General features: G+C 44.2%; 3 protein-coding genes across 5 annotated transcripts; 1 reads left to right on the forward strand and 2 right to left on the reverse strand.

Moving 5' to 3' along the window:
- Nucleotides 1-14,029: 14,029 nt before the first annotated feature.
- Nucleotides 14,030-19,197, reverse strand: brcc3 (BRCA1/BRCA2-containing complex, subunit 3). Of its 2 annotated transcripts, none has more exons than XM_072706653.1 (8): nucleotides 18,948-19,197; nucleotides 18,133-18,253; nucleotides 17,626-17,712; nucleotides 17,212-17,300; nucleotides 16,843-16,898; nucleotides 16,551-16,682; nucleotides 16,097-16,140; nucleotides 14,030-15,374 (listed from the first exon to the last, which is right to left on the reverse strand). In XM_072706653.1, the coding sequence occupies exons 1-8, from the start codon at nucleotides 19,050-19,052 to the stop codon at nucleotides 15,226-15,228; spliced, it is 783 nt and encodes a 260-aa protein (XP_072562754.1). In that variant the 5' UTR covers nucleotides 19,053-19,197; the 3' UTR covers nucleotides 14,030-15,225. The 2 variants fall into 2 exon arrangements, with proteins under 2 accessions (XP_072562754.1, XP_072562755.1); XM_072706654.1 differs by lacking the exon at nucleotides 18,948-19,197 and adding an exon at nucleotides 18,812-18,915.
- A 227-nt stretch (nucleotides 19,198-19,424) lies between these two features.
- Nucleotides 19,425-20,398, forward strand: cmc4 (C-x(9)-C motif containing 4 homolog (S. cerevisiae)). Of its 2 annotated transcripts, XM_023845092.2 has the most exons (3): nucleotides 19,425-19,485; nucleotides 19,627-19,696; nucleotides 20,176-20,398. In XM_023845092.2, exons 2-3 carry the CDS (start codon nucleotides 19,636-19,638, stop codon nucleotides 20,346-20,348), a joined length of 234 nt encoding a protein of 77 aa, XP_023700860.2. In that variant the 5' UTR covers nucleotides 19,425-19,485; nucleotides 19,627-19,635; the 3' UTR covers nucleotides 20,349-20,398. The 2 variants fall into 2 exon arrangements, with proteins under 2 accessions (XP_023700860.2, XP_023700861.2); XM_023845093.2 differs by lacking the exon at nucleotides 19,425-19,485 and having other exon boundaries at nucleotides 19,492-19,696.
- A 7-nt stretch (nucleotides 20,399-20,405) lies between these two features.
- fundc2 (fun14 domain containing 2) lies at nucleotides 20,406-25,396 on the reverse strand. Its single transcript, XM_023845091.2, has 5 exons — nucleotides 25,251-25,396; nucleotides 23,169-23,322; nucleotides 22,435-22,510; nucleotides 21,910-22,038; nucleotides 20,406-21,759 (listed from the first exon to the last, which is right to left on the reverse strand). The coding sequence occupies exons 1-5, from the start codon at nucleotides 25,312-25,314 to the stop codon at nucleotides 21,682-21,684; spliced, it is 501 nt and encodes a 166-aa protein (XP_023700859.1). The 5' UTR covers nucleotides 25,315-25,396; the 3' UTR covers nucleotides 20,406-21,681.
- Between the last annotated feature and the right edge of the window lie 124 nt (nucleotides 25,397-25,520).

The following is a 25,520-nucleotide window of genomic DNA, read 5'->3' on the forward strand; positions in this document are numbered from 1 at the left end:
GCCACACGGAGCCTTCAGACGCTCGTAATCCAGCGGCTGTGACTGGGGAGTACCGTGGCAGCGGGTCTTGCTGGTGTATTTTCCGCTCTGGGCAGGTTGAGCGGGGGTTTATGAGGATATCTTGACACGTTCCTCTGCAGGAGTTCCTCCTACATGCTACTTGGGAGTCTGTATGTTGCAGCTTACCGAATCGCAGAGCCGTGTCACGTGGATGGAGTAGGGATTTGGGGAGAATTATGGGGTGCAGGATGGTACCAGTCATGGACAGAGTATGGAAATACTGTATTGGCAGGTTATAAACATGAAAAGTAACACTTAGGGTAAACGATATCCAAGAATTACTTATCCATCTGTCTGTTGAGGCCAGTTCATGCGTCGTTATGATGTAAAGGCCCCTGTTGACGATGTGGCCGGAGAACATGCATGGCATCTTGATTTTATGGATATGAAGGTGACCTCTGGGTAAAGTTCCCTTCACGTTGACCCTTTACCTGCCGGAACCCTGATGAAGATCACAGTCACACAGAACACTGAAAACGTAACCGTGAGGGCTGTTACAGAGCATCCAAGAGCTGGGTTCTCCTAGAACCTGGTGCCAAAACATAGATGCCAGTGGGACCAGCTTGAGACTGAGAAACAACAAATATTAGGTGATGTTCTCAACAAGCAATGAACTTTGTGAAATGGTGATATCACTCTTGTTTTTGTTGCATATTAACTTGTTGTAACCCCATTAACGTAAGACACAGTCCTGGGAAATGATAGTCAGTGATACTCGTGACAGAAGGAGAGGTTACTAGGATATCAGTGACAGTCGACAGTTAAGTTTGGGTTAAATTAAGCCCATACTTCTAGGCGCAAGTTTCCTTCTTTCTAGGTGTGGACAGGACAAGAATAACCTCAGCAAATGGGCCAATGACAGAGCTAATCCCAGTTTGCCATTTCAGACCACTTCATCAGGTCCAGTCACAGAGACAACCCAAAAAAAAAGAGCCTGTGGATCTTCCTGCATCGCTCTCAAGATGTTCGTCGAATACTTCTCCCGTAGTTGAAAGGTTTCATATGTAAAACTAAGGAAAACGATCCAAATAAGTAGATGTATTTTTTAATTGTTTGGCGGGGGGGAGCACCGTTTTCTGCATTCATCGCATTCCAGGCCTTTGAGCCATCCTCACAAACACAACAAAAAAAAATCTAATTAAACTTTACACAGTTTGATTGGTAAAAATGTACTTTTATATAACAATAGTTGAAATTGATTAATGATTTCCAGAGCCTGATGCACACAAATCACACAAACAATTCTATTAATGTACCAAAATAAATCCAATTAAATCTCGTAACTCATGTGCTCATTCGAGCCGCAGCTTTGCCTAATGCAGGGAGTAATTCCTTACAAACTGTCACCAGAGAAGCCTGGGTCTTTGTCAACAGTCTTGCAGCTTATTCCTTCCTGTCAGGAGTATCGATTACTTGCCACTAAGCGAAACCGAGAGAATCCATAGGCTTTGATCGTTTGGTGCCAAAACACAGACAGGAAGGAGGAAGGAACTGTGGATAATCCCTGAAGGGGGGAGGGGGGGGGGGTTGGCATTTTAAAATAGTTTCATTGTTACCAAACAATAAAAAGGTCGGAACAGTCATCCATCCATCCATCCATCCACCCCTCCATTTCCCAGAGCCCCTTCATGTATAAGGGTTGCAGCCAGCCTGGAGGTCAATAAGCAGAGACCTGGCAGCAGACTGGGTGCCTGTATTTGGGGATGCAGGACATGGGGCCAGTCCGTCACAGGGCATTTACTCCGAAGTCCACCGCAGGGAGAGGATATGTCATGCAGTAGCCATATTACTGAGCTTTGCCGGTCGTTTGCTATGAAATTCCTTCTCTCGCTACGCCCACTGATGAGTGATGCAAAGCGGATCATATCATCAGAAGCCCATTAGAAACCATATGAAAAAGCATACTGGTCTGACCTGGAATCTGCACTAAGGGCCGTCAGGAGGTCACGTGACTCCTGGGTCAGTGATTCTAGAGGATCCTGTTGCCGGCAGAGACTGTGTGGGAGGCGATAAGGGATTGGAGGCACGGGGGGGGGCAGATTGCGTGTGAGTGCACGTGTGTGTGCGCGTGTGAGTGCGCGTGTGTGCATGTTCGTGCTCACGCATTCTGGGATGGTCGCCGTGCCCAGAGGAGAGACAGCAGCTGGCAGGGGACAGTGGGGGGGGGGGGGGGAATGTGGTAACCATGGTAATGATGACCACACATGGGTCTGTGGGGGCAAGCGAGCCCATGTGAGGAACAGCAGCGATGCACATTTGGAGACGGTGCAATGTAGCCGGGGAAATTCACACTTGGGGGAGCAGAGTGGACAAGGCGGGAACTGGGGGGTGACAATACCATGGACTCAAATACATCTGCATTACATTTACATTCATTCATAGACTAGATAGAAGATACTAACCAAAGTGATGGAACTTTGATGACTGATCTGGGACCACATGTTTCTGCATCAGTGAATCTGTCTGGCCACAGCCGGTAGTGATAAAATACATTACACGGGATGAGTAACTACACAAATACATAAATCATAATTCATAAATCAGGCTGGCGGGCACATCGCCGGACCCAACGCATCGTGAAGATGACCAGCTGGATGTGAAGATGGATAGATCTTGAGGCCACCTCCAAAGGAACGGGATCCAGAGCCAACGGTGAGCAGATCCTTCGTGGGCTGTCCGCGGGGTTTGCTGGGAAGTGTCACAGATGAAGGTTTGGGTAGGCCAAAGGTCTGGACCCGGGGGCCGACGTGTGAAAACGTGGGTGGAATTCGGGCTTCTGGATGCCAAGAGGGATGTTCCACCTAAGATATGGGAAAGGGAAGGATGGCAAGGTTCAGGAGGAATAGACAGGAGGCACAGGAACATGAGGAATCTCAACATCGTGGATGGAGGAGACTTATGGGGTGATGATATGAACTCAGACTGCATGGTACCAAAATGGCGCCTGGCCAAATCTAGATAATATTCTCCTGTATAACTGGACATGTTGTAAGATCATTTGCCGAGTTCTGGATAAAAGTGTGACAGAAGAGAGCGATTTGGAAAGGAAGGCATATATACACACTGTTTCCTGTGTGCGATCTCACCGGCGCAAGAGGCAGAACAGCGATGCATGTTATGCATGACCTATTTTATCTCTGTTTTTTGTTGGGGGGGGGGTGTGATTGGGGAGGGAGAATGGGAGATGGGAGAGTGAGTATAAAGTGGGGCAGTTAGATAACAGCTGGTAAGTGAAGCGTGGTGGGGGGCGAGGGGGGGCAAAAAATGGATGTACGGACAAGAGCGGCACCTGAGGGATCATGGAGGAAAACGTGCCAGCTGCCCCCCCCCTCCCCCCTCCCCAGTCATTTCGGTAACTCCCTCCAACTTCTCCCTCTGATTGTGAAAGCAAGGCCACGATGTCTGTCAGAAGGGATATCGGACACAAGGGTGATCTATTTGGCTCAGCCTTATGCCCACGTGGGATTGCAATCTGGAGACTTCAGTGAGCAAGTGTGCACTAGAGTAAGTGTGCACTGCGGTAAGTGTGCACTAGAGTAAGTGTGCACTGCGGTAAGTGTGCACTAGAGTAAGTGTGCACTGCGGTAAGTGTGCACTAGCAAGCATGTGTTCTGGGAATTCACACAGTCCTACTGGAAATACATCTGTGTTGTTCAGCTGTGTGTGGAAACTGGAAGCAACTCACTTAAACACAAGGAGAAGATGCAAAATAGAGCCCACAGCCTTCAGATCCGAGGCTGACCTCTGAGCCACCAAGCCACCCTGCCTCATCATCACGTCACTCCAGCTACCGCTGTACTTCTGTATTTTACAGGAAACACCCGGCAGCTCACTGGATCCAGCAGAGTGTAATAATCAACACCTTGGCATAGTGTCGCAAATGCATTTTTAATTTCTCAGATAGCAGGCATTGTTTTGTGCTTGATTGTTTTTGCTGTTGTTTTCCCGCCGCGGTGGAGCACGCCGCCGTGTACGAGCCAGAGAGCGAGCCGCCAGGCAGATTTACGCCCCGCCTGCAGACGAATGACTCAGGCCAGTCGTAAATCTCCGCCTTGCGAAGGAGCGGCGGGCAGGCCTTTCGAGCAAGAGGGTGTGAATGGGGCGACGTGTGAGCTTGGCGGATGCTTTCAGGTGTGTACAGCTTCTGTGGATTAGGGTTAGGTTTGCATGGTTAGGGTAGGATGGCGTATACAGCTTCTGTGGATTAGGGTTAGGTTTGCATGGTTTGGGTAGGATGGCGTATACAGCTTCTGTGGATTAGGGTTAGGTTTGCATGGTTTGGGTAGGATGGTGTATACAGCTTCTGTGGATTAGGGTTAGGTTTGCATGGTTAGGGTAGGATGGCGTATACAGCTTCTGTGGATTAGGGTTAGGTTTGCATGGTTAGGGTAGGATGGTGTATACAGCTTCTGTGGATTAGGGTTAGGTTTGCATGGTTAGGGTAGGATGGCGTATACAGCTTCTGTGGATTAGGGTTAGGTTTGCATGGTTTGGGTAGGATGGTGTATACAGCTTCTGTGGATTAGGGTTAGGTTTGCATGGTTAGGGTAGGATGGCGTATACAGCTTCTGTGGATTAGGGTTAGGTTTGCATGGTTAGGGTAGGATGGTGTATACAGCTTCTGTGGATTAGGGTTAGGTTTGCATGGTTAGGGTAGGATGGTGTATACAGCTTCTGTGGATTAGGGTTAGGTTTGCATGGTTAGGGTAGGATGGCGTATACAGCTTCTGTGGATTAGGGTTAGGTTTGCATGGTTAGGGTAGGATGGTGTATACAGCTTCTGTGGATTAGGGTTAGGTTTGCATGGTTAGGGTAGGATGGCGTATACAGCTTCTGTGGATTAGGGTTAGGTTTGCATGGTTAGGGTAGGATGGTGTATACAGCTTCTGTGGATTAGGGTTAGGTTTGCATGGTTAGGGTAGGATGGCGTATACAGCTTCTGTGGATTAGGGTTAGGTTTGCATGGTTTGGGTAGGATGGTGTATACAGCTTCTGTGGATTAGGGTTAGGTTTGCATGGTTAGGGTAGGATGGCGTATACAGCTTCTGTGGATTAGGGTTAGGTTTGCATGGTTAGGGTAGGATGGTGTAGGGCAGGTCTGGGCTGAATCGGCCATCTCTTCTCCCAATTGTGGGGCTGTAAGGAACCCCAAAGTCCAGGGTCGATTTTTAATTCTTGTTCACCTCTGGGGTAGTGTAGGATAGGATAGGATAGGATAGGATAGAATAGGGAAAGGAAAGGATGGGATGAAATGGGATAAGATGGCATGGGATGGGATGGAATGGGATGGGTTAGGGTTAGGGTAAGAGTATGGTTAGGGTTGGGTAGGAGAGTATGGTGAGAGAAGTGTAGAGTATGGGAGGCAGCATTCTCTCATAATGCCAAAAGACAGATGGGACATAAAGCCAAATACAATGGAATCCGGACGTCATGGGGCTCGTGTCGCTTCGACACTCTCTCCCCCGACCCGCATGCGATACTGCCGGAGCCGCTGGCCAGGCCGTTCCGCTGCATTGCCTTTAATTTGTCAAAAAGGGCCTGATACAGCGAAACAACTTTTATATATTTGCTTGGTGAAGCCCATGTCAGACAAACCACTGAACCTGAGAGCGGGTGTCTGACTTTAACCCCCCCACCCAGTATTTATCATTTCAACTCCCTCTCTGCATTCGCTTCTCAGAAACTCCACTTAAAATGCAAAGTATATATGGATTTTTTCATTATTGTGACTTATTTAGATAAGTGCGGTCAAATTAGAGCCATGTTATTCGGTACAACACATGTACTAATAATATTCAGCAAGCAGGAGTGATGTTAAGTGTCACAGTGTCACCACCTGTCATCTCCAATGCTGATCTTTGGCCTGGGAAGTCACTTCATATAAGTCAAGTCCAAATCAAGTGTCCTACCATCCACATGCAGGTACACAGCGGCACAAAATAAGCCCCCCCCCCCCCCCCCCCCCTGTGCAACATACAGCATCATTGACCAGGGGAGGGTTTTCAGAATAGGCAAAAAAATAATGGAATGTTACTCGAGCACTTACGCAGTTGACCAAACATTATTGAATGTTGAGTGTACTGGTCGAGCACTGGGTGAGGTTTGTCGTGATTTAAAGAACAGATCTACCTGCATCTGTCTGGCCGACCCAAAGCGGGACCGTGGGGGACTATAAACTTCAAACAGTCATGTGGACACCAGGCCTAAAAACCTAGGAGACCTGGATATCTCTTTGGCACGGGCACGGTTCAACTAAGATCCTCTGCTAAATTTTCAGAGCATCATATGTGGCGTGTGAGACAGCAGGGCACCGTCCCTCTGCTGTCACCGGAGGCGGCTGGAGAGTGACACGGCGCCGCCCTGCTGGGTGGTATTGACATAGCAGACAAGGTGGCAATTAGCAGTTTTGTCACCTTAGCGAAGCCATCGCCATGAACACAGCACCCCATCATTAGCACTGGGTAAACAAATGGGCGAGTCTTGGGTCAAACTAATTTTGTAACAGCAGACTTGGGGGGGGGGGAGTGAGTCAGGTGACCTGGATTATGCATATAGAATTATTTCACCTGTCGTAACTGCATGTTTTGTTTCACCCCAAGTAACCCAGATAAGAGTGATAACCTGTAATCGGGTTTGGCTAATGTCCTTTTTTTGTCCCGAGAGCAGCAATCTCTAGCTGGATTTACCCTCTTTTGCTCTATTAACAATCTATAATAGCAAGTGTTATCCAAACACAGGAGATAACCTAGCCTAATTGCTCCTACAAAGACCAGCTGTGTGTTTGTGATGGCAGAGTTTAAGGTGACACGGACAGCTAGCTCAGTTTGTTGAAGCGGACTGACCGCAGAACAGTAGTCAGTCCTGATCTCAGCAGGCCAGGCGCCGTAGAGGTTCTCGGTCAGCCCATAAACACGCCACGCTCCAGCGAACTAACAAATGCAGCGATTCAACCAGATTCACTCATCCCTTGGTCCTCCGTTAAAATACTGCACTTGAATGCCTAAATGTCTTGCATTTTTAATAGCTTAAGAAAATGCTCAATTTTTCCATTCTCCAGCCACTTACTCTGGTCTAGGTTGTGGGGGGGGGGGGTCTGCTGCTGTTCCAGGCAGCACAGTGAGGTACATCTTGGATAGAACATACTATGTCTCCATACATTACTTTATTGAAGAATCTTACACTGCTGACTGACAGCTGTTTTATACATGGACATGTGAGCCACTTCACAAAAAAACGTCCAATTAATAAAAAAAATATAAATATCAGTCACCTTGAGACTGGTTAACTTACAGCCTTAGTATCTGTGACTTGGATTCATCCTGTTCCACGAAGACCAAGAAGCTCTCTTATGTTCATTCTGCTCCTCGCTCCGATATAAAAGTTCAGCCATTTAGTGACCTATTTCTGACTTGCTGTCATTTTTAAGAACGCGCTCCTAGGTTTTGTCAAATTACCGGCGGCTAATTTGCTGTGACATTTAGCCGTCGCCGGCCCGGGTTCCATCGGACGGTCCTGGGGCTTTCGAGGTCCTTGCGGTGCAAAAGCAAGCATTTCGTGTGGCCGTAAATTCGGGGCCACCTGGGTCAGTTTTATCGAGATGTGGACACTCCGCTATTGTTCTAATGTTTACTTTTCTGCTACAAAGTGGCCTGCTACAGAGAGGCCTGCTACAGAGAGGCCTGCTACAGAGCGGCCTGCTACAGAGCGGCCTGCTACAGAGAGGCCTGCTACAGAGAGGCCTGCTACAGAGCGGCCTGCTACAGAGCGGCCTGCTACAGAGAGGCCTGCTACAGAGCGGCCTGCTCCAGCGTTTGTGTTTTTGTCAGGCGGCGCCCCATGCAGGAGGCTCCCTCCAGTAGCGTGTGGCTCGTGATGAACGGAGGACACTGTGAGGTAATACGATTACGGGAAACAACTGTGCATTAGCGTCGCTCATTAACACCTGGCAAAGGCAAATGGAGATGGGAGGCTGCCATCTGACTCAGATGAAACACCCCTTTATATGAGGCTGTCAGGAGCATCTGAGGCAAATCACTGCAACCTTCATCCACCTATTTCCAGTAACTCCCTAACAGGCAACGATGGGACTGAACTTTGCGGTATAGAAAGTGTAGCGTATGAGAAACGCCACTAACGCAAAACACTAGGCCAGTTCATCAGTCCAAAAATTAAATTTGAGCCCGGTGCCTGCCGCAATTCTGCTGGGAACTTTTCTGTGAATCTCCACAAGCGTAACACCGCGACGCAGTGACACAGACGGAGCACAGGGTCCTAAACGGTGTCACGGGGCTTCCTCAAACTCACATAAATACATGCAGAGTCACACTAAGAGTAAAATTATGGGGTCACAGTCCAGACCATGATGGCTGGATGGATGGATATTTTTAGACTATGGGATGTGTACATGGCAACAACAAAAAAAACATCCCAAATGAACACAGAAAGACACTTTTGATTTCCCCAAACAGCACAAGGCATGGGTACACCCAGTATGGGATGCCAGTCCATCACAGAACACATACATATACTCACTCATTATGGGTGATTTAGGGATGCCAATTAGTGCTCCAGCGTCTCTTTGGACTGACAGGATATGAGTAACTGGAGGAGAGCGTCACAACGCGATGAGGACACACAAGCTCCAAGCATATAGAGCACAAGTGGGATTTGAACCCATAACCCTTCTGCTGTGAGGCTACAGTTCTACCCACAGAGGTAGGCAAAAACAGGGCATACAAATTAGTCCAGATGATCGCAATGTGAGCGGGTGTTTGTCCATCCGTTCAAGTATTACCCCACAATCGTGGTACAGTTGTTCTTTTTTAAAAAAAGTCAGTTTTCACCTATGAAACTGCAACCCTCGGGCTTAACAGTCACATTTGTCTTTTTTATTTTCTCGCACGGTGTGATTTATGATATTACTGTGCATTATTAAATGGAAATAAGTAAATAAAAGGACAGAGTCGCTCACTGTTGACAATTGCCCACTGTAAGCAAGAACTGGTTTACATCGGAACGTGAAATTGGAACTTTTTAATGTAATGGAACAATAAATCATGAGTTGAAATCAAACACGTGAATGCTTTTTGAATGGACAGCTGTGAAAGCGTAAGACAGCAAGGCGTTTGAAGGATAAGGACCTTTGGTGCAAAGGAGATGCCGACTTGAAACTACTTTGAGGGACTTTCTTGAGATTTTTGTCCGGATGCCCATAAGTGCCCGGGAATCGATATGTTTACACGCGTGGAATCTGCTGAAGGGCCGGGATTATCTCTGTGGAGACTGCCAGCACCACCTGGGTGATATGACTCAGGGGTGATCTGATGCAGCATCCGTCCCCCCCCCCCCCCCCCCCAAAAAAAAAAAAAAAAAAAAAAAAGTGGACCACATGAGAAAATAGTGACATCAATGTTAAAATAGCAGCAGTATCTGGGGGGAGGGGGAGGGAATTAACATAATATCACAGCGGCCTGTGAAGTCCGATGGCACACCACCGCAGCCCCCTACCCCCTTCAGGCAATTCAATGTGCCACCTTGACATGACTCCGTGTCTGGTCTGTGCTTCAGAGGCCATAGATACCCCGAGGGGGGGGGGGGGGGGGAGCTGAACACCCTCCACATCAGGGCTGCATCTATTACCCCTAAGTCCATTTCTACCCAGTTCTGTTCCCTGCGGCATGAGCCCACACACCTTTGCCCAAGTCCACCCCCCCCCTCTTGATCCTCCCACCCCTAAGCACTTCTTTCCCAGGATTAAAAAATGCCAGCCGTCTGCCATAAGTAATAAAGAAGGAGATCGTCTCAGACGGAGCCCACCCCACATTTATCCAGATTCTGCTTCGTGCGCATGAACTTCTGCTATTTACGTCTCTATTAAGATTACGGTGGATACGCAGGACAGTCGCGCTTTTATCGTTCCCCACAAAGGCGCCTCCGTGCTGGTGCATTATGGGAAACAAACCCTGTGCCGTTCCTGTCTCCTGCACGCCTCGGAATGTCATCCACATGCAGCTTCAGGTTTGTACCTAGGTATTGGGAACAGGCACTGGAAAACACTGGAATTTGTAGAACGTTTTTGTATTTATTTTCTAAGCCGTTTTAAGCTATAAATCTCATTATTGTAAATGTCAGGGGACTCCTGTAGCAAAAAACATCCAGTCTTCTAAATATATGATTCCTTTATCTTTTCTAGACACTTTTGTTTTCCATGTCATTCAGTGTATTTATAACCCGTTAGCTCCACACTAAAATGGGTCTGGGTTTAACAGGGTTTTAAATTGCCGCTCCTCATTTAGACGGTTTAAATAAGCTCAATGAGTTTTAAATGAACTCTTTTTAGACTACATTCCAAATGAATAGTGCGTCCTCTGCACACCTTGTAATAAAAACAGGAAAAGAGTACATTTGCCTTTTGCATTTGAACTTAAGTCGTTAATAGCATAAATAAACTTGACACGCAGGGTAGGTGAACGTTGCATGAACGGTTGCCAGTTCACGAAACTGAGGTGTCACTGCCCTCTAGTGGTGTAACAAATGCCCGCATGTTTTAAACCACTTGAGCGACACAGCGTTCTAACTCCCGACAGCACCGTAATCGGCATTAGGTAATGAGCAGGATGATACCGATAAGATCTGTCTTCGCTTTCGAGAGTTTTCTTTTTAGTAAAAAGGGAAGTTTAGGTTGTCATTGGTCCTTTGGCAAGCCAAATTGTCTTTTATTAGTATTAAGCTTACTCGTCACAGCTTAATTCTTACTAGTTAAAAATAACATTCTTACTAGTAAAACATAATCATTTAGTAAAAACTCTGCTCTGTAATTCAATTTTTACTAGTCATTCACATTTTGGATAAGTGTAATTTCAGATTTCTACAATTACATTGTAGAGATCTTTAATTAAATTGCTACAAGTAAAAACTTCTTACTAGTCAAAATGTATTTACAGATATCTACAATAGGAATCCCTACTAGTAAGAATTGAATTATAGATCTTTACTATATGACTTTTTACTGGTAAAAATTGAATTTAGGATGTGAGGTCAAAGTACAATGGATGACAATGGGAATATATGACTAATAAAAACTGAATAACAGATCTACAATATGAATTCTTACTACTAAAAATACAATTCTTACTAGTAAAAATTGATTTTTTTTTCAATATTCAATTTCAATATTATGTTTACTAGTAAGCATTACTAGTTATATTATTTTATATTAATAAAAGACAGTTTGGCTTGAGGTACTGGACCTGCACCCACTTCATCTGTCGCGAGACTTCGAAGCGGTCTGAACTGAAACCGAAGCCAAACGCTACAGCAATTTCTACGCTGCTGCTTGGGTCCCACACTACGTATATATACGTATCTTTTAATACGGCTATAAGTCATAGTAGATACGAGGAATCAAAATGTGTTATACATGTTTTGTCCTCTTTCCTTTTGGTTAGTGCGTGTTTTCATGCATCTAAAAAAAGCATACATTTTACAGATGCTTTCAGAATATATCATTTGGAAATGACCAGATAGCGACACAAGTCGTCAGATTTTACTGTATTATTACCAGCGTACCTGCCCTTACATCTACCCCAGAAATAAAAAAAATACATTTAAAATGATTTAACATGACTCCAGAAGGGGGCGCTATTGGCTGGTATTTTGCTTTTAGTCCAATGCTTATATGTTAATTCATTTCCAAGAATTTTATATTTTAAGTTTTATTAAAACTATTAGGTAGGGATAGATTTGATGACTCATTTTGTCAGTTTATTAAAAATGACAAGAAATGCATCAGGTGATATATAATTTGTCTTTGTGTCTGTGTCGGATGACTGCAGGATCATGGGTCTATGTGCTGACTGAAATTGGTTCACGTCGTAATTTTCCATTCAACTGGAGAACTAAACGTACAATCATATCAGCGTAGACTAAACCAATTTGTTGCAAAAGATTTTTGCAATTAAAAGAGCCTTCAGCGTTTAAACGATGTGGAGTTTGACATTTTGTAAATTAAGATGCAATATATGGGATCTTTTACTTCTGAGTAGTACTTTTTACTTCTGAGTAGTACTTGAGTTAGGAAAGGAAAACATGGTTTGGTTGAAACACCCGATAGGCGAGGTGGCATTTTGGGAGCCAATCAGCTTTCACCATGCCCCTGTGAGCCCGCCCCCATACACACCCTGGCTGGGCCACTGCTTGTGCTTTCGGTGCTGAGCTAATGGTTGACCCTTTATCCTTAATGCGTCCACTAAAAGGATGTGCACAAATGAATAGGCTCTGGCTTATTGATTGAAGGAACTTAAAAGGGTCTCCCTTAGTGCACATCCCCAGGGTCTAGTTTGTGGTGTCTTTCTGCTGAATGACAGACAGTGGCTTCAAGATCCACCCCCCCTGAAAAAAACCTCCTTTTTCACATGACCTCCTTTCCTGCACGGCAAGGCATTACTCAACAACACTGTAATAAAGATCTTCCTCTCTCAGGAAATTGCGTTCAAACCCCAGCGATGAAAGGCGTCCGGTGACTCGCGCGTTTGGGCAACGGAAGGATGGGATGCGGGGCAGCACTGTTCCTATGGAAACCGCCGGGCAGGCAGTCGGAGCGCAAATTATTTCAGAGCACGTCCAGCCTTGACCAGGCCTTGTAGGTGTCAGACTGCGATTCCTCACTGGCTGCTCTCATTGTCCGTCACCTATTCTGACCGGGTCTTGCCAGGATGACTGTGTTCTTTTATTAACCGTTTCATCGGCATGGCAGCCATGGCAACTATTCAGAAAAGCAAGACCCAAGTAATTCAATATTATGGTCCTGAGATTTGACAAAAATGGGCATTTCATGAATCCAGCAGATTCATGGGCCGCCGTGGATCTCCTTCCTCCTCATTACCGATTTTGTCTTCTTCTTCTTCTTTTCCTGCATATGTGTGTATTTTGACGCAGGAAATTCCACCCGAAAGGGACAGCGAATGTTTCATTGCTCTCCGCACGTCACACTGGCTCATCGTTGAGTCTTTTCAAAACATTCTTTAACTGAAAACCTTGACACACTCCCAAAAGTTTCCATGGATTTTTAAAAATTATTTAGGGGGGGTATTCCCTCCCTTTTCAGCCCCACAGCTAATTACAGAGTGTGTGTTTGGTTCAGTACTACGGCAAGACCGAAGGTCATAAACATTCGACACTGAAAACCCCTAACTTCCTACCACAACCAAAGACAGGGGGGTTGATTATCTGCTCATCCGGTACTATTTACTTTCTATTTATTGTCAGAATGTGTCCGTCTGGCGAGTCTGATCTTGTCATCTTGTCTCAACACCAGCAGCTTGTACCGAAGAAAAATGCCGTGTCCGTCATTTGGACACAGCCTGGCTTTAGGGAAGATGACGCCGAACAAAAAGAGGTCAAATATCAAGCCTGCAGAAAGACAGTTTCAGCTACCAAAAGTAACACCAATCTGTTTCAACACTAGCGATATTTAACATACAGCGGAACCTGTTTATAGTGATCACAGTTATAGTGGCCAGCTGCTTATATGGATCAAAAAGCTTGGGATAGAATCTTCCCTGCACAAATACTGTTTAAATAATTTGCTTATAGTAATCAAGTAGCCCGTCTGTATTGTTCGTGTTGGATCTTTTTATACATAACAAGGAAAAAAATCTTTTTTTCCCTTACTTGCCCACTCTGCCTTGGTAACCCGTCTGGCTAGCTACCTGAGGCTAATGCTGCATGTGCAAAAAAACATAACGAAAGAAGAAAGTCGTTTTCCGTCAATTACAAATATACTCATCAAAGCTTATCATAAACTGCCAAAGCTGAGCCTACGAGACGCAGTAGCAAATCTGCAATAAGCTATATTGTATGTACAGTACTGTATTATAGCGTATTTGAATTATACACAGTTCAGTAAATTCCGGTGAAATTTGAAAAGCGTTTGAAACAGCTGTTCTTAAAGTCAATAAAATTCAGTAAATAGCAACGCTGCACATTTTATTACCTTATATTTGTGTAATAAATATACAAATGTCAATCAGATGGTAATTTGCCTGAGACAAAAAAATCAGTTATAACGATCATCCGCTTATAGCGAACAATTTCACCCAGACAGACGTGATCGCTATAAACGGTTTATTTTGTTTGCAAGAAATGCAAACTATTCGTTTCCTACTTCTTTTGGGAACTTGCCTTTTACGTTAAAACTATTATGTGACCTTTTTCATTAGACGTTTTCATTTCAAGCGATTTGAGCTCTGATTTCAGTTGTTCGAAATATTCAATAAATATCCGAATAGCCGAATCATTTGTGGGGGACCAGGGAAAGAACTAAGCTACATAGGGCTCCGGCCCCCCAGGACAGGAGTTTGACACCCCTGTGTTAAGGGGTGATGTGTGGATCAGCAAGATAAGCTGCTATGTCCATGATCGGAAGGTCACCAGTTTGAATCCCAGGGCCAGCTGACTAACTGAGGCTCTCATTGGACGCCTACTCAAGGGCCTTAACCCCCAGCTCCAGGGGTGCTACATCTTGGCTGACCTTGTGCTTTGATTCCCCCAAGCTACATCCAATCCACCCTGGATCATGAGAAACAGCCAGGCAGCACTTACATTGCAAACAAAAACTGATTTTTCAACAAAGAGATTCAAAGCACTGTAATCACATTCGGGCAAGAAACAGTTTAAGTAACAACCAAAACATTACAGATCGCTATGTAAATAATATAAATACATTCAGTGACTTAAATCACATGTCACCCAGTGTCGAAATAATGCGCTGGTTCCAGAAGAAATTTCCACAGTTTTCTGTTATCTGCACAGGCTGAGGAACACAGTCAGCACATCTGAGGAGGCAACCATAAACCTCAAAATCACATCATCTACGAGAAGCCACTAGACCCTTTCCAGACACAAAAGCACCTCATATTGCTCCATCTCCCCGCTCTTTCAGATTATCAGCCGGCTGTCTTGGCTGGAGTACCAGGGGTGCCTTGTGGAACAACGTAATGGATGGTGGGGGTGGAGTCAGTGGGGAAAGGAGGGGAATTACAAGAACATTTCTAAGGGGGTGGAGCCACGATGCCTTATTAGGACAAAGGCGGGGCATGGAGAAGTCTGGCCCAGTCAGAATCCTGAGGGTGTGGAGAGGGAGGGCGTGGCCTGCGGGCCCGCCCCTCACATGGTGGCCAGTTCCTGCATTAAGCGCTCTTTCTGGCTCTGCAGCTCAGAGATGCTCTGCTTGTTCTGCTCCAGACGGTCCTCCAGCCACTGAAGCAGGGGGCCGCTGACAGCTGACATCTGGCTGCACAGGTTCTTGGTGAAGACTAGAGTTAGGGAGGAGATCAGGGTCAGGGCGATGAGACAACGGCCATCTCTCAGCTCAGGTTATCCGCTCTTAGAATCTATCTGGATACCTTCTGTTATTGTACACTATATGGACAGAAGTACTGAGACAGACCTCTTAATCACTGAATTCAGGTGTGTCATTCAGACCCTTTGCCACAGGTGTTCAGGAGTGGTACTGTCATAGGATGTCACCATTGCAGTAAGTCAGTATGTGAAATTTCTTCTCTGACAGATATTTCACGGTCAACCGTAAGCGGTATTATTGCAAAGTGGAAACATTTACGAACAACAGAAACTCTGCAAAGTGGCGAACCATGTAAATTAACAGAGCGGGATCACTGAGACTGTGAGCCAGACCTTCACGTCCAACATCAGTGCCTGGCCTCACAAATGCTCCTCTGGAAAAAAATTCCCACACACAGACACACTCCAAAATCTTGTGGAAAGCCTTCCCAGAAGAATGGCAGCTGTTATAGCTGCAAAGGGGGGACCAGCTCCATATTGATTCCTATGGATTTAGAATCAGATGCCATAAAATTTCCTGTAGGTGTAAAGGCCAGGCGTCCCAGTACTTTTGTCCATACAGCGTAGCTAAATCTTCTACAGCCTGACCAAATACTTCAGGATGCATTGAAATCCAGATTAACATGCCAAATATCAAATAATATCCTATCATGTACAAATTAAACTGCAAGGGTACCTGAGCCGTTGTGAATCTTCGTAATCGGATCCAGGTGAGTGAGGCTGAAAAAGGAACGACCAGTTGATTAAGTCCTGATTTCCCATTTCCCGATGACCTGTTCCCTTAAGCTGGGCCCTAGTCCCACAGCGACGTGGAGACTGAGTACGTCTCGGTCCAGTTCCTGCGACAGGCCCAAGCAGGATGCTTTCTGTAAAACCATTCAGCTCGCAGGGTCCCAGAGCAAATTGGCAAAACGGGAGTTACAGGATAAATCCTCCTTTCTTCTCTCTATACCAATCCATTCTGCAATCCCTTTAGTGTGGCACCTACACCAGAGCTTTCAGAAAGTGTAAATAACAGGCAGAAAGGATGTTTACTGAAAGCAATTCCGAACCTATAATTTAAAATAAACCCAGTGACCAGCTACGTTTAGCAAATGAGAACGGGGAGGAGCACAACATGAACACGGCACCTGTGAATCCGTCGGTAGGTGTCCTGTTCCTCCTGGCAGAGGATTCTGGGTAGTTCCACCGCAGATTCCAGGCATACTTTTCCTATGGCTTCGTGTGGGACCACGTGGATCGGAATCTCGATTCTCTCATACCTCGGGTGCAGAACACAAACACTTGGCACTGCCGTTCTGCAGTCTCACATCCTGAACAGTATTCATCCATGTTCCAGCGGAATATCTGGGTTTAATTCACACACGTCACAGTTACACTGACAGTTCAATGCGACAAAACGCAATGTCAGACCAAACTTACTCTGAACCTTTCTGCGCTTGTACAGACTGGAAGCAGGTGTAAAGGACTCTGCCTGTCTGCAAAAGATCACCTTAATCAATCTTTTCATACTGAGACATGCTTCTCACTGCATTTGTACACATTATCAGTGCCTGGTTAGCTGACTGCATGGTCTAAACCACTGATTCTCAACAGGTGGATAGTGATCCGAAAGTGAATCGCGGGGCCATTTTTAAAGGGTCATGGAATGTGTACATGAATACGGGTCCTGGGGCCAAAGCAGCTGAGAACCACTGGCTTATACTGTTATGTTATTGTCTAAGGATGTCCTAATAAGTGAAACAGTGGGTCTAGAAGAAATGTGTGTTATTTGGGGTTTGTGGTACTGACCTTTGTGTTTTTATCCTCTATGAAGCAAGAGAAAATCAGCCCTACAAAACCTTGATCCATCATTTGGTACATCGCCTGAGTCCTCACATCTGTGGGGGAGAGTTGCACCACATGACGACACAAGGACACAAATTCCCCAACTTCCTGTGTTATTAAATAGTTTGTCATATTGATGCCATATGAATGAATCTACAGAAAATGTGTAGATGCCAAGTTCCCAATCCAGACTCTTAAGATTTTTGGCTTTGACTTTAAGTGCTGAAGGCATCTTGCAAACAACTCAAAGATTAACCAGCTCCACTGATCCAAACATATGTTTTTGTGAACCTGTCAGCCTGGCCCAGTACCTAAAGACATGCTTAACAATCACAGCAGGCAAAGACACGGGCACCTAAGGTCAAGCTTGGAACGTACCAACATGTGACGGCCACACGGTGATGTGGGGGTGCGAGTGGTACCACCCCACAACCCTCATGGGACGTCCCGTCATCTCAGCCAACCTGTGCTTCAAATTAAGGAGATTCGACAGCCACTCTGGTGAGTGATTCTCACATTCCATCAAGGAGTGGTGGATGGCTATGGAAGGGAAACATGGAATCGCTCTAGCTAGGGATGAGAATGACTAAGATGTACAGATGAAAATAGAAACGTGCCACACTGTCAACACAAGTGTCCGTAAATATACTACACCAGGGATTCCCGATCCGGTCCTTGGGGACCCACATTCAGTCCGCATTTTTGCTCCCTCCCAGCTCCCTGCCATATAGTCCACGTTTTTGCTCCCAGCTGGGAGGGAGCAAAAACGTGGACTGAATGTGGGTGCCTGAGGACCGGGTTGGGAAACACTGCACTACACTGGGACTCACAGAGGGGATGGTCACTAGGAATGTAAATATCACAAATCCAGTCAGTTTAAGGATATCTCTGCTTCAGTGGAGGCAGCGGATAGTTGCTCCGGTGAGATTTCCACACGATCCTTCCTCTTGTCCGAGCGCCGTAATATAATCACAGAGTGAATGTGGACGATACGATTTGTGTCCACCTGCCAAAACGGTTACATTTGTGTGAGGACCTCACATGCAATAATTTCCCCAAATGAAAATTTCCTGTTGACATTCCTGTTGAACCAGTCATAGTTGACGTGTGACCTATAGTATTCAACAGTGGATCCCCTTAACCAGTCATCATGGTGAAAGAGAACAACCCAACAACATAAATTTTAATTTGTTCGAAACCCCCTGACCTCACAGTTCGGTAAAACTGCGTTACCCGTTTGTTCTTAAAGGTTTTCTTAGAAAAGGTAGAACATATCAACTGGAATTTCTTTCCTGGAAACGATGGGGGAAAAAATAATCTCTTTACCCTGCAAAATATGTTGAGATTTCCAAGATATGTAGGACAACAGTTAAAATAACAGGATTGTACTCTGTGAATGTTCCCACAGATTCACACAATTTAAATGTCAGATTTAAACGTACGTTCAGGAAACTGGTCATTTAAATCTACAACTGCGCATGTTATAATATAATTTAAAGCATTTAAAGCAGCAGCGTTACGCAAATACTCCCACAGAGCCTTGACCGGAGGGAGGGGGGTTTACCTCGGCGGGAAGCACACGGGATGCAGCTAATCTGCTGCCCACAAACATCGTAAAAGATATGCAAGCACGGCACACAGAATCAGGCATGTGATCCTGACAGGGATATTCAGTCGTCAGTTAATAACAGACACCGCACCTCTCCAATGCAAAGTCCCATCACTTCTTCCTTTTCGGTGCTTAGCGCGTGATTCATACACACCAAAAAGGCGTCCGACTCCAGGTGAACGGCACTCACTGCCATAGTAACCTGAGCCTATAAACTTGGATAATATCAATAACCAAAAGAGATCGCCTCACCACCGTACGTGTATGTTTTTAATACACTTAACCAGTCCTCACAGCGACTAGCCGTTTCGGCTTTTTGACACTTCCCTATCTAGCACGGCTTCCGTGGTTTCATGGAAATAATTCCGTTGGGAAACAACATATAAATAATAAATAGCAAAACTTCATATAACACCAGTATAATGGTCTATTTAGTGACTTTGTGATATTTAAATTAATTAAAACTTACATATAATAGCTATTTGATAGAATAAAGCTACAAAGGAGTGCAGCTTTTCACTGACAGCTTTAATGACATTGGCAGGGATGTTTCCTAGTCGGACCTCTATAAAGAGGACACCTCGTCATGAGTCTTTTTTAGTAAATAAGGTGGTACATGTTGTGATGCAGTAAGTGAATGCATGCCGATCGTTCATATGTGGCGTTGTTTTGCTCATTTGAATAGCATGTAGAAGATATTTAGGGAAGTGGAAATAGTATTAATCACACTCGTGATGCATGACTACTGAGTCGTTTGTCACTTTCACCAGGTGTAGAATATGTCTCGAAAAAAAGATCCATGTCAGAAGCAAGCCTGTGAAATTCAGAAATGCTTAAAAGGTAAAGCTGGACTTAATCTGACCTGACTTGAGCATTTACAAACATCCATAACCTTATAGCAATTAATTTACTTTGTTAATTCGGTTTCGCCACTGTGTATAGGGCACCCATTTCTGGTATTTTGTAATACAACAGGTCATTTGACCGTTTTGAAATTTACTACAAAACAATTAATCCGCTAGGTATAGACCTGATCACCGCAAACATTCTTTTTTTTAAAAAAAAAAAAAGGAGGAAGGGTGTTGAGCGGCGGATGATCAGAGTTAAGGATTTGAAGGTATTCAGTAGATTTGGGCATGATTAGTAATTAATGATTGGGACTAACTCTTATACTTCTGTTTTACTCTATGAATATGCCAGCGTAAAAGCCCAATAAAATATATATTTTAAAGGAAGGGTGCTTACTTCTTGCTTAAACAGAATATTGATATTAGCTACGTGTGTGTCTAAGCTGTCTTTCGTGGGCAACTTGCACCCAGAGAATAAATACATGGAAAGCCGCTGCGAAGACGTGATCCGAGAGATGCGGCGCTGCTGCCAGCAACACGCTGCGGAGAAGTCGGTCTGTTGCTCGGGATTCCGGAAGAAGAACAAGACCGCGGAAAACAATGAGGTCCTTTCCTCCTCCTACCCAGTGTCTGCCTGTTTATGAAGTTTGTCTTGCCTACCGTAAAATAAATATATTAAGGACAACAAATGAAAGGCGTCGTTTTATAAATATGTATGTAGTTTATTTTTCACTGGAGCAACCTCATATTGAAATAAAATGACTTCAATTTAGTTTCTGCACAATCTACAATGGGAATGATTCTGCCCGACTTTTCCTAACATATTTTAAACAAGTAACATCAAGTACCTCGGTACAAGCTTTTCTACCGTCAGCATTTAAACTTGGTGATATTAAATCAATATATACTTAAACCGGAAGTGAGGGAAATGAGGGTCCTTTAACGTGAGCCTTTTTTTAATTAAAAAAACAAAAATCTACTGCTAGTTGCAACATGCTCCGTTCAGAGGCATCTTCACCCTTAAGTCCACATCGAACCAGAACACAATCCTGAGAATCACTTCCAAACACACAGGCCACTGTGGTAGCATGCATCATAAAGGCAACATTTGATTGGATAAGAAGAGCCAGGCATACAATGGTTAATGGGCTGACTGCAGGATCAGAATGTGATTTGGGAGTGAGCAAGTGAAAAAAAAGGTATATAGTGAATATTTTAAATAGTGAACAAAGTGAGGGGAATCAATGAATCACTGCAGTCTTAGATTTGGGGAAATCATTCCAATTTCTGAAAAATAAATCACTAAGATATACAGTTCTTTCAGAATCAGGCCGTAGTCATAAAGACAGTGTAGTGTTTGGCCGAGATTCATTTTGTTGAAGGTGAGGTGAAACACACAGCTGTTAATGTGCCAAACACAGGTGCTGCCCTCTGCATTTCAGATACGATAAAACAATGCAGATTTAGATCTCAACAATGCAATTTAGATCTCAACATCCTTATGATTATAAGCATCAAATGAACCTTTTTTTGTGTGATATTTTGGGAACATAAGAGCGGTCCGTTGTGTCTAAAATGTGTGGGGGGGAAAAAAGCAGAGTTAAACTGGTATTTTAATTTGTTTTTTTTTTTTTTTTTTTTGAGTGCATATTTTGGATATTCTTTTGTACTTCAACACCAGGCCCAGCATCATCCTGAAAAAGCAGGACAGGGTCCTTCATAGGGTGAAACACAACCACACAATGATTAAAATATGAATATATGCTCTAAACATACAATCCTCAGTGACCCGTCAATCACAGCAGCTCTAGTGCTTTCTTTGACCAACCCTATGAACTTCTCTCTTAAAAGACTTCATCATCCCTTAAGCTTCTGGATTACAGTTCGGTACAAGATACAGCAATGATGGTTTTTACACCCAAAACACTAAATCTGACTTTAGATGATGTACAAGCTGAAAAAAAAACAGGAAAGACTCTAAGATGCCAGTCCAAGGAGAAACCCTCCGGCAAAGCCTCCAGTGAGAACGATGTTCTTCTTGATAAAAGTCTGCACCTGTTTGAGAAAGAGAACGTCCCCGTCAGCTCTGAGCGCAATGCAAGGCGCAATATGATGACAAACACTCTGCTACCATAATGACATCATCTTAATGCTGCCACCTGAAGTGGCCGCAGTTCCTCGTTCGGCCACACGGCCGCCGCTCACCTCATCCACTTTCGTCCGTACTTCTGCGGGGGGCCTTTCCGCGTTCAGCTTTAGCTGTTTTTTAGCCTTGTTCACATCCCGCTCCACTCTCTTCCAGTCCACCTTGATGTAGCCAGTGTGATTGGCGATCTAAAGCAAGACAAAAAAAAAAAATGTTTATGACATCTAGCTGTGCTTTGGTGTACAGCAGCACCCTACGACAGGCTCATGGTAGTTTAACTTGCGCAAAAAGGTTCTAAGGGCAGGACAAAAAAATGCTTGACAGAGATAACCAGTCAAATCTAGGTCAGATGTCAGACAAACCAATCAGATGTCTAGGTCCCGCCTCCTCTAGTTGCTTAGACCCACCTCCTCTGCAGTCTGATTGGTTCTCTTCTTAACCAATCATTTTTCATTCTGCCCTCAGAACATTCATGTGTAAGTAAAACTCCCACGAGCCTATGATAATGGAAAAAATCAGTTGCTCTCCATAACCGGATATAAAAGCTTCATATTATTTATCCACTGCGACATTGGTGCGTTTACCTGAAGCAGGAAAAAACCACCACCCACTGCAGAAGCTGCCAGCTTCCCAACCTTCTGGAATAGATACCCTGCACACCTACACCAGTCAGGGGCAAAGACCACAGTCAAACATGGTTTCACCATATAATCATTGTCAAAGTGCTTAATTTCATGCACACCCTTAAAGGGGCAGTTCTTGCCAAAACTGAGCTGCTTTAGTGCTACCTATCCATCAAGGTTGTTCTACTGTGAGTTGCCTAGTTTTGCAGATTTTGGCTGTAGAAGTGTCAGTATTCTGTAAAATGTAATAGGAATGAAAGGCATTTAATGGAATTCTTTCTGCGGTGTTTAATCCAATCAAATCACTTTTATTGTCACATCACTTGTCACCATTACACAGGTATTAACATGCAATAGAAATACAAGTATCAATATATAAAATATAAAAGAAAAGCGCCTAAAATTACATTTGAAAAATTCAACAGCAATGTCTCCTGCCAGAAATCATGGCCTGGTTTCTTAATCCACAGACTTTGCAGTGAGCAGTTTATTGTAGACACGATTTTTTTCCTACCAAACTGCAGACACCAATCGTATGACTGCGCGGAAGATTCAAGCACGAGCATCCCGGCGAATATATTTGAGAGAAGCCCAGCATTTCTACGGTCGAATATCTCCAAAACTAGACAACTCCCAGCAGAACAACCTAGATGGAAAGACACTATCCAAGGCCCCCTTACCCCGGACGGCCTTACCAGCCGGTCACGCCACCAATCGCGAGCTGTGTAGCCACAGAGTATTTCTCTGCGATTGGCCCAGAATTGTTGTTGCCAAAAACTCTGTTCCACCATCTCTGCTTCTTGGCGTACTCTGCCAGGTCGATGACGTCAAACATTTCTTCATCCTTTCCTAAAAAGAAAGCATCTTTAACTGGTTACCATGGCAACATAACTTTAAGGCTTTACGCTGGGATGACTCCTCAACATCATTTAAAACAGGACAGATAATAATAAGGCCCGCAAGGAGGGTTGTGGCTCAACCGGTTAAGCCTGTGTGCCCCCATTTGCCTGTGATCAAAAGGTCGCCAGTTCAAGCCTCGGCTTAACAGTCACATCTCTGTCGGGCTCTTGAGCAAAGCCATTATCTCCCCTAAATGCCACAGGGATGCCTGATAAAGGGTGGAATCTGCACCAGAGCAGCATTGCAAAGTACTTGTGCAAATGCCAAAAGGATCATTTCATCATTTGTATATAAACACTAATAAACAGGCACACCAAACATATTACTCTGAATTTCCCCCAAAACAAGTCATCCATCTTCATGTAGATGCATCCTAAGTTGTTTTTCCATCCTAAACATTTAAACGGCATCATCTACACTATTTGCTAGCTGTGACTATAAGAATTACAATATTTGCACTCACAATCATAATTCAAAAGAAATGTATGTTCTTATGATGTTCTTCTTATGTTCTGATACCGTACCAATGTTACTTGTATTATTATATTATGAGTAATACAAAATAAAGTTTTACCAACCTAAGTGTTTGAAGGGGAGCATTGCCGGGTTAATTGATTTTAAAATGACACAAACACATTTTTCACAGTCTTTATGAATGTATAAAATATGCATGTTATACTCTGCGATAAAGAAACTGCAGTCAGGAGACCAGGAATTAGCATTTCAAATGGGATAACGAAGTCAAAAATGGAGCCTCTACAGGTCAGGTGACTGCAAGGAAATTCCACGCCCCGGCAGAACCCAGGAGCTGAATGAATATTGAGTGGGCAGCCTTGATTTTCTGAAGGCAATTTGACCTTGACTTCATCCCTCCTGTCAGACATCAAAATATATGGCCCAAAAATAGCCAGTGTACGGCAGCGAACAGATGGCCGCTGGTATCGTTTTCAGCAGGAGACGTTCGACGGCGGCCTGGTCAGGAGATCGGATATGAGCAGCCGTGACCCAAACCCAGTTAGAATCGAGCACCTTCCAATTACACCACAAGCCGAATATTGAAGAGTGAGAGGCAACTAACAGGTCCCTCTCAAAATGCTGTGTGACCTTCTCCACAAGATTTACATGCATTTCCACGCTCTTTATTTTTAACTTAAAAGGCACCGTGGTTCTTGAAAGAACTCCTTATTTCCAGTACTGTCATTCTTACATATCAAGCAATTTATATTACAGGATTCACACATTTTAAAATTAAATGTCGACAGGAACCTTGATAACTTCCCAGTATTGAACGTTATCTTAATGCAATTATATGTGTTTTATGCATATTTGATCTCACCCGGAAACTAACAAAAATATGCTTCATTAATCACATATTTACAGTAATTAGCATGCATACGGCATGACTATAATTTGATTCACTTTTTTTTATTTAAAGAAAGATTAAATCGTAAATTTTAATAGGCCATACTGATCCCTCCTAAATCTGTATAACAAACGCCTAGTTATCCTAACTGCCTCATAACGACCCAGCAACTCATCCCAGCACGATATCCTCTCTGACTGAGTAGTTTACCCACATCTGATCAGCCCAGACGGAGATGGGTCATTTATCCAGATAATAAAAAATCCAGTTATACGTATTTTACACCCTCTGACGCACTTTTACAAGGTCTTAGCCAGAAAAACGCAAATGCGACTGGATCACTGGATCGTTAAATGACGACTAACTATCTCCAGGTAAATTACCCAAAAGTTACGCATTAAATAGCATGTAAATGACGCAGCCCTATATGAATTACTAACTGCACCGTTTGAACACTGACTAACAATAAGAATTACGTAAACACACATATTTTATAAAAGCGAAAGCTACTCACCTTTCTTTTTCTCGGCCATTTTCAATCTGCTCAAACCTGGTAATAAATCCACCTCAACCCACATTCACTTCCGCCAAATCTTCGCTTTTTTACAGTCTTAAATTCAGTGAATGCTGCCCCCAGTGTCCTGGAGTATGAATAAATTTCTCTTGAAATCATATGGGAAATCCCAGAAAGTTTTATAAATTTCCGCTCTCCTTGACACAACTTCATTCGGAGTTTACGCCGACATGATAAATTAGTCACTGTTCTACTAGATCTGTTACTGGG

This window comes from Paramormyrops kingsleyae, chromosome 24, assembly GCF_048594095.1.
Source record: "Paramormyrops kingsleyae isolate MSU_618 chromosome 24, PKINGS_0.4, whole genome shotgun sequence".
NCBI lineage: Eukaryota > Metazoa > Chordata > Actinopteri > Osteoglossiformes > Mormyridae > Paramormyrops > Paramormyrops kingsleyae.

What these genes read in the sequence shown, in the direction of transcription:
- brcc3 (XM_072706653.1), bottom strand. Translation starts at nt 19,052, where the DNA reads ATGGCAGTGAGTGCCGTTCACCTGGAGTCGGACGCCTTTTTGGTGTGT. An exon ending in TGCCTCCACTGAAGCAGAGA is followed by an intron (nt 17,713 to 18,132) that starts TATCCTTAAACT and finishes ATTTGAAGCACA; the next exon opens with GGTTGGCTGAGATGACGGGA. An exon ending in ACCTACCGACGGATTCACAG is followed by an intron (nt 16,141 to 16,550) that starts GTGCCGTGTTCA and finishes TTCCTTTTTCAG; the next exon opens with CCTCACTCACCTGGATCCGA.
- fundc2 (XM_023845091.2), bottom strand. Translation starts at nt 25,314, where the DNA reads ATGTGGGTTGAGGTGGATTTATTACCAGGTTTGAGCAGATTGAAAATG. An exon ending in AATGGCCGAGAAAAAGAAAG is followed by an intron (nt 23,323 to 25,250) that starts GTGAGTAGCTTT and finishes CTTTCTTTTTAG; the next exon opens with GAAAGGATGAAGAAATGTTT. An exon ending in ATTGGTGGCGTGACCGGCTG is followed by an intron (nt 22,511 to 23,168) that starts GTAAGGCCGTCC and finishes TGACTGGTGTAG; the next exon opens with GTGTGCAGGGTATCTATTCC.
- cmc4 (XM_023845092.2), top strand. Translation starts at nt 19,636, where the DNA reads ATGTCTCGAAAAAAAGATCCATGTCAGAAGCAAGCCTGTGAAATTCAG. An exon ending in AATTCAGAAATGCTTAAAAG is followed by an intron (nt 19,697 to 20,175) that starts GTAAAGCTGGAC and finishes ACTTGCACCCAG; the next exon opens with AGAATAAATACATGGAAAGC.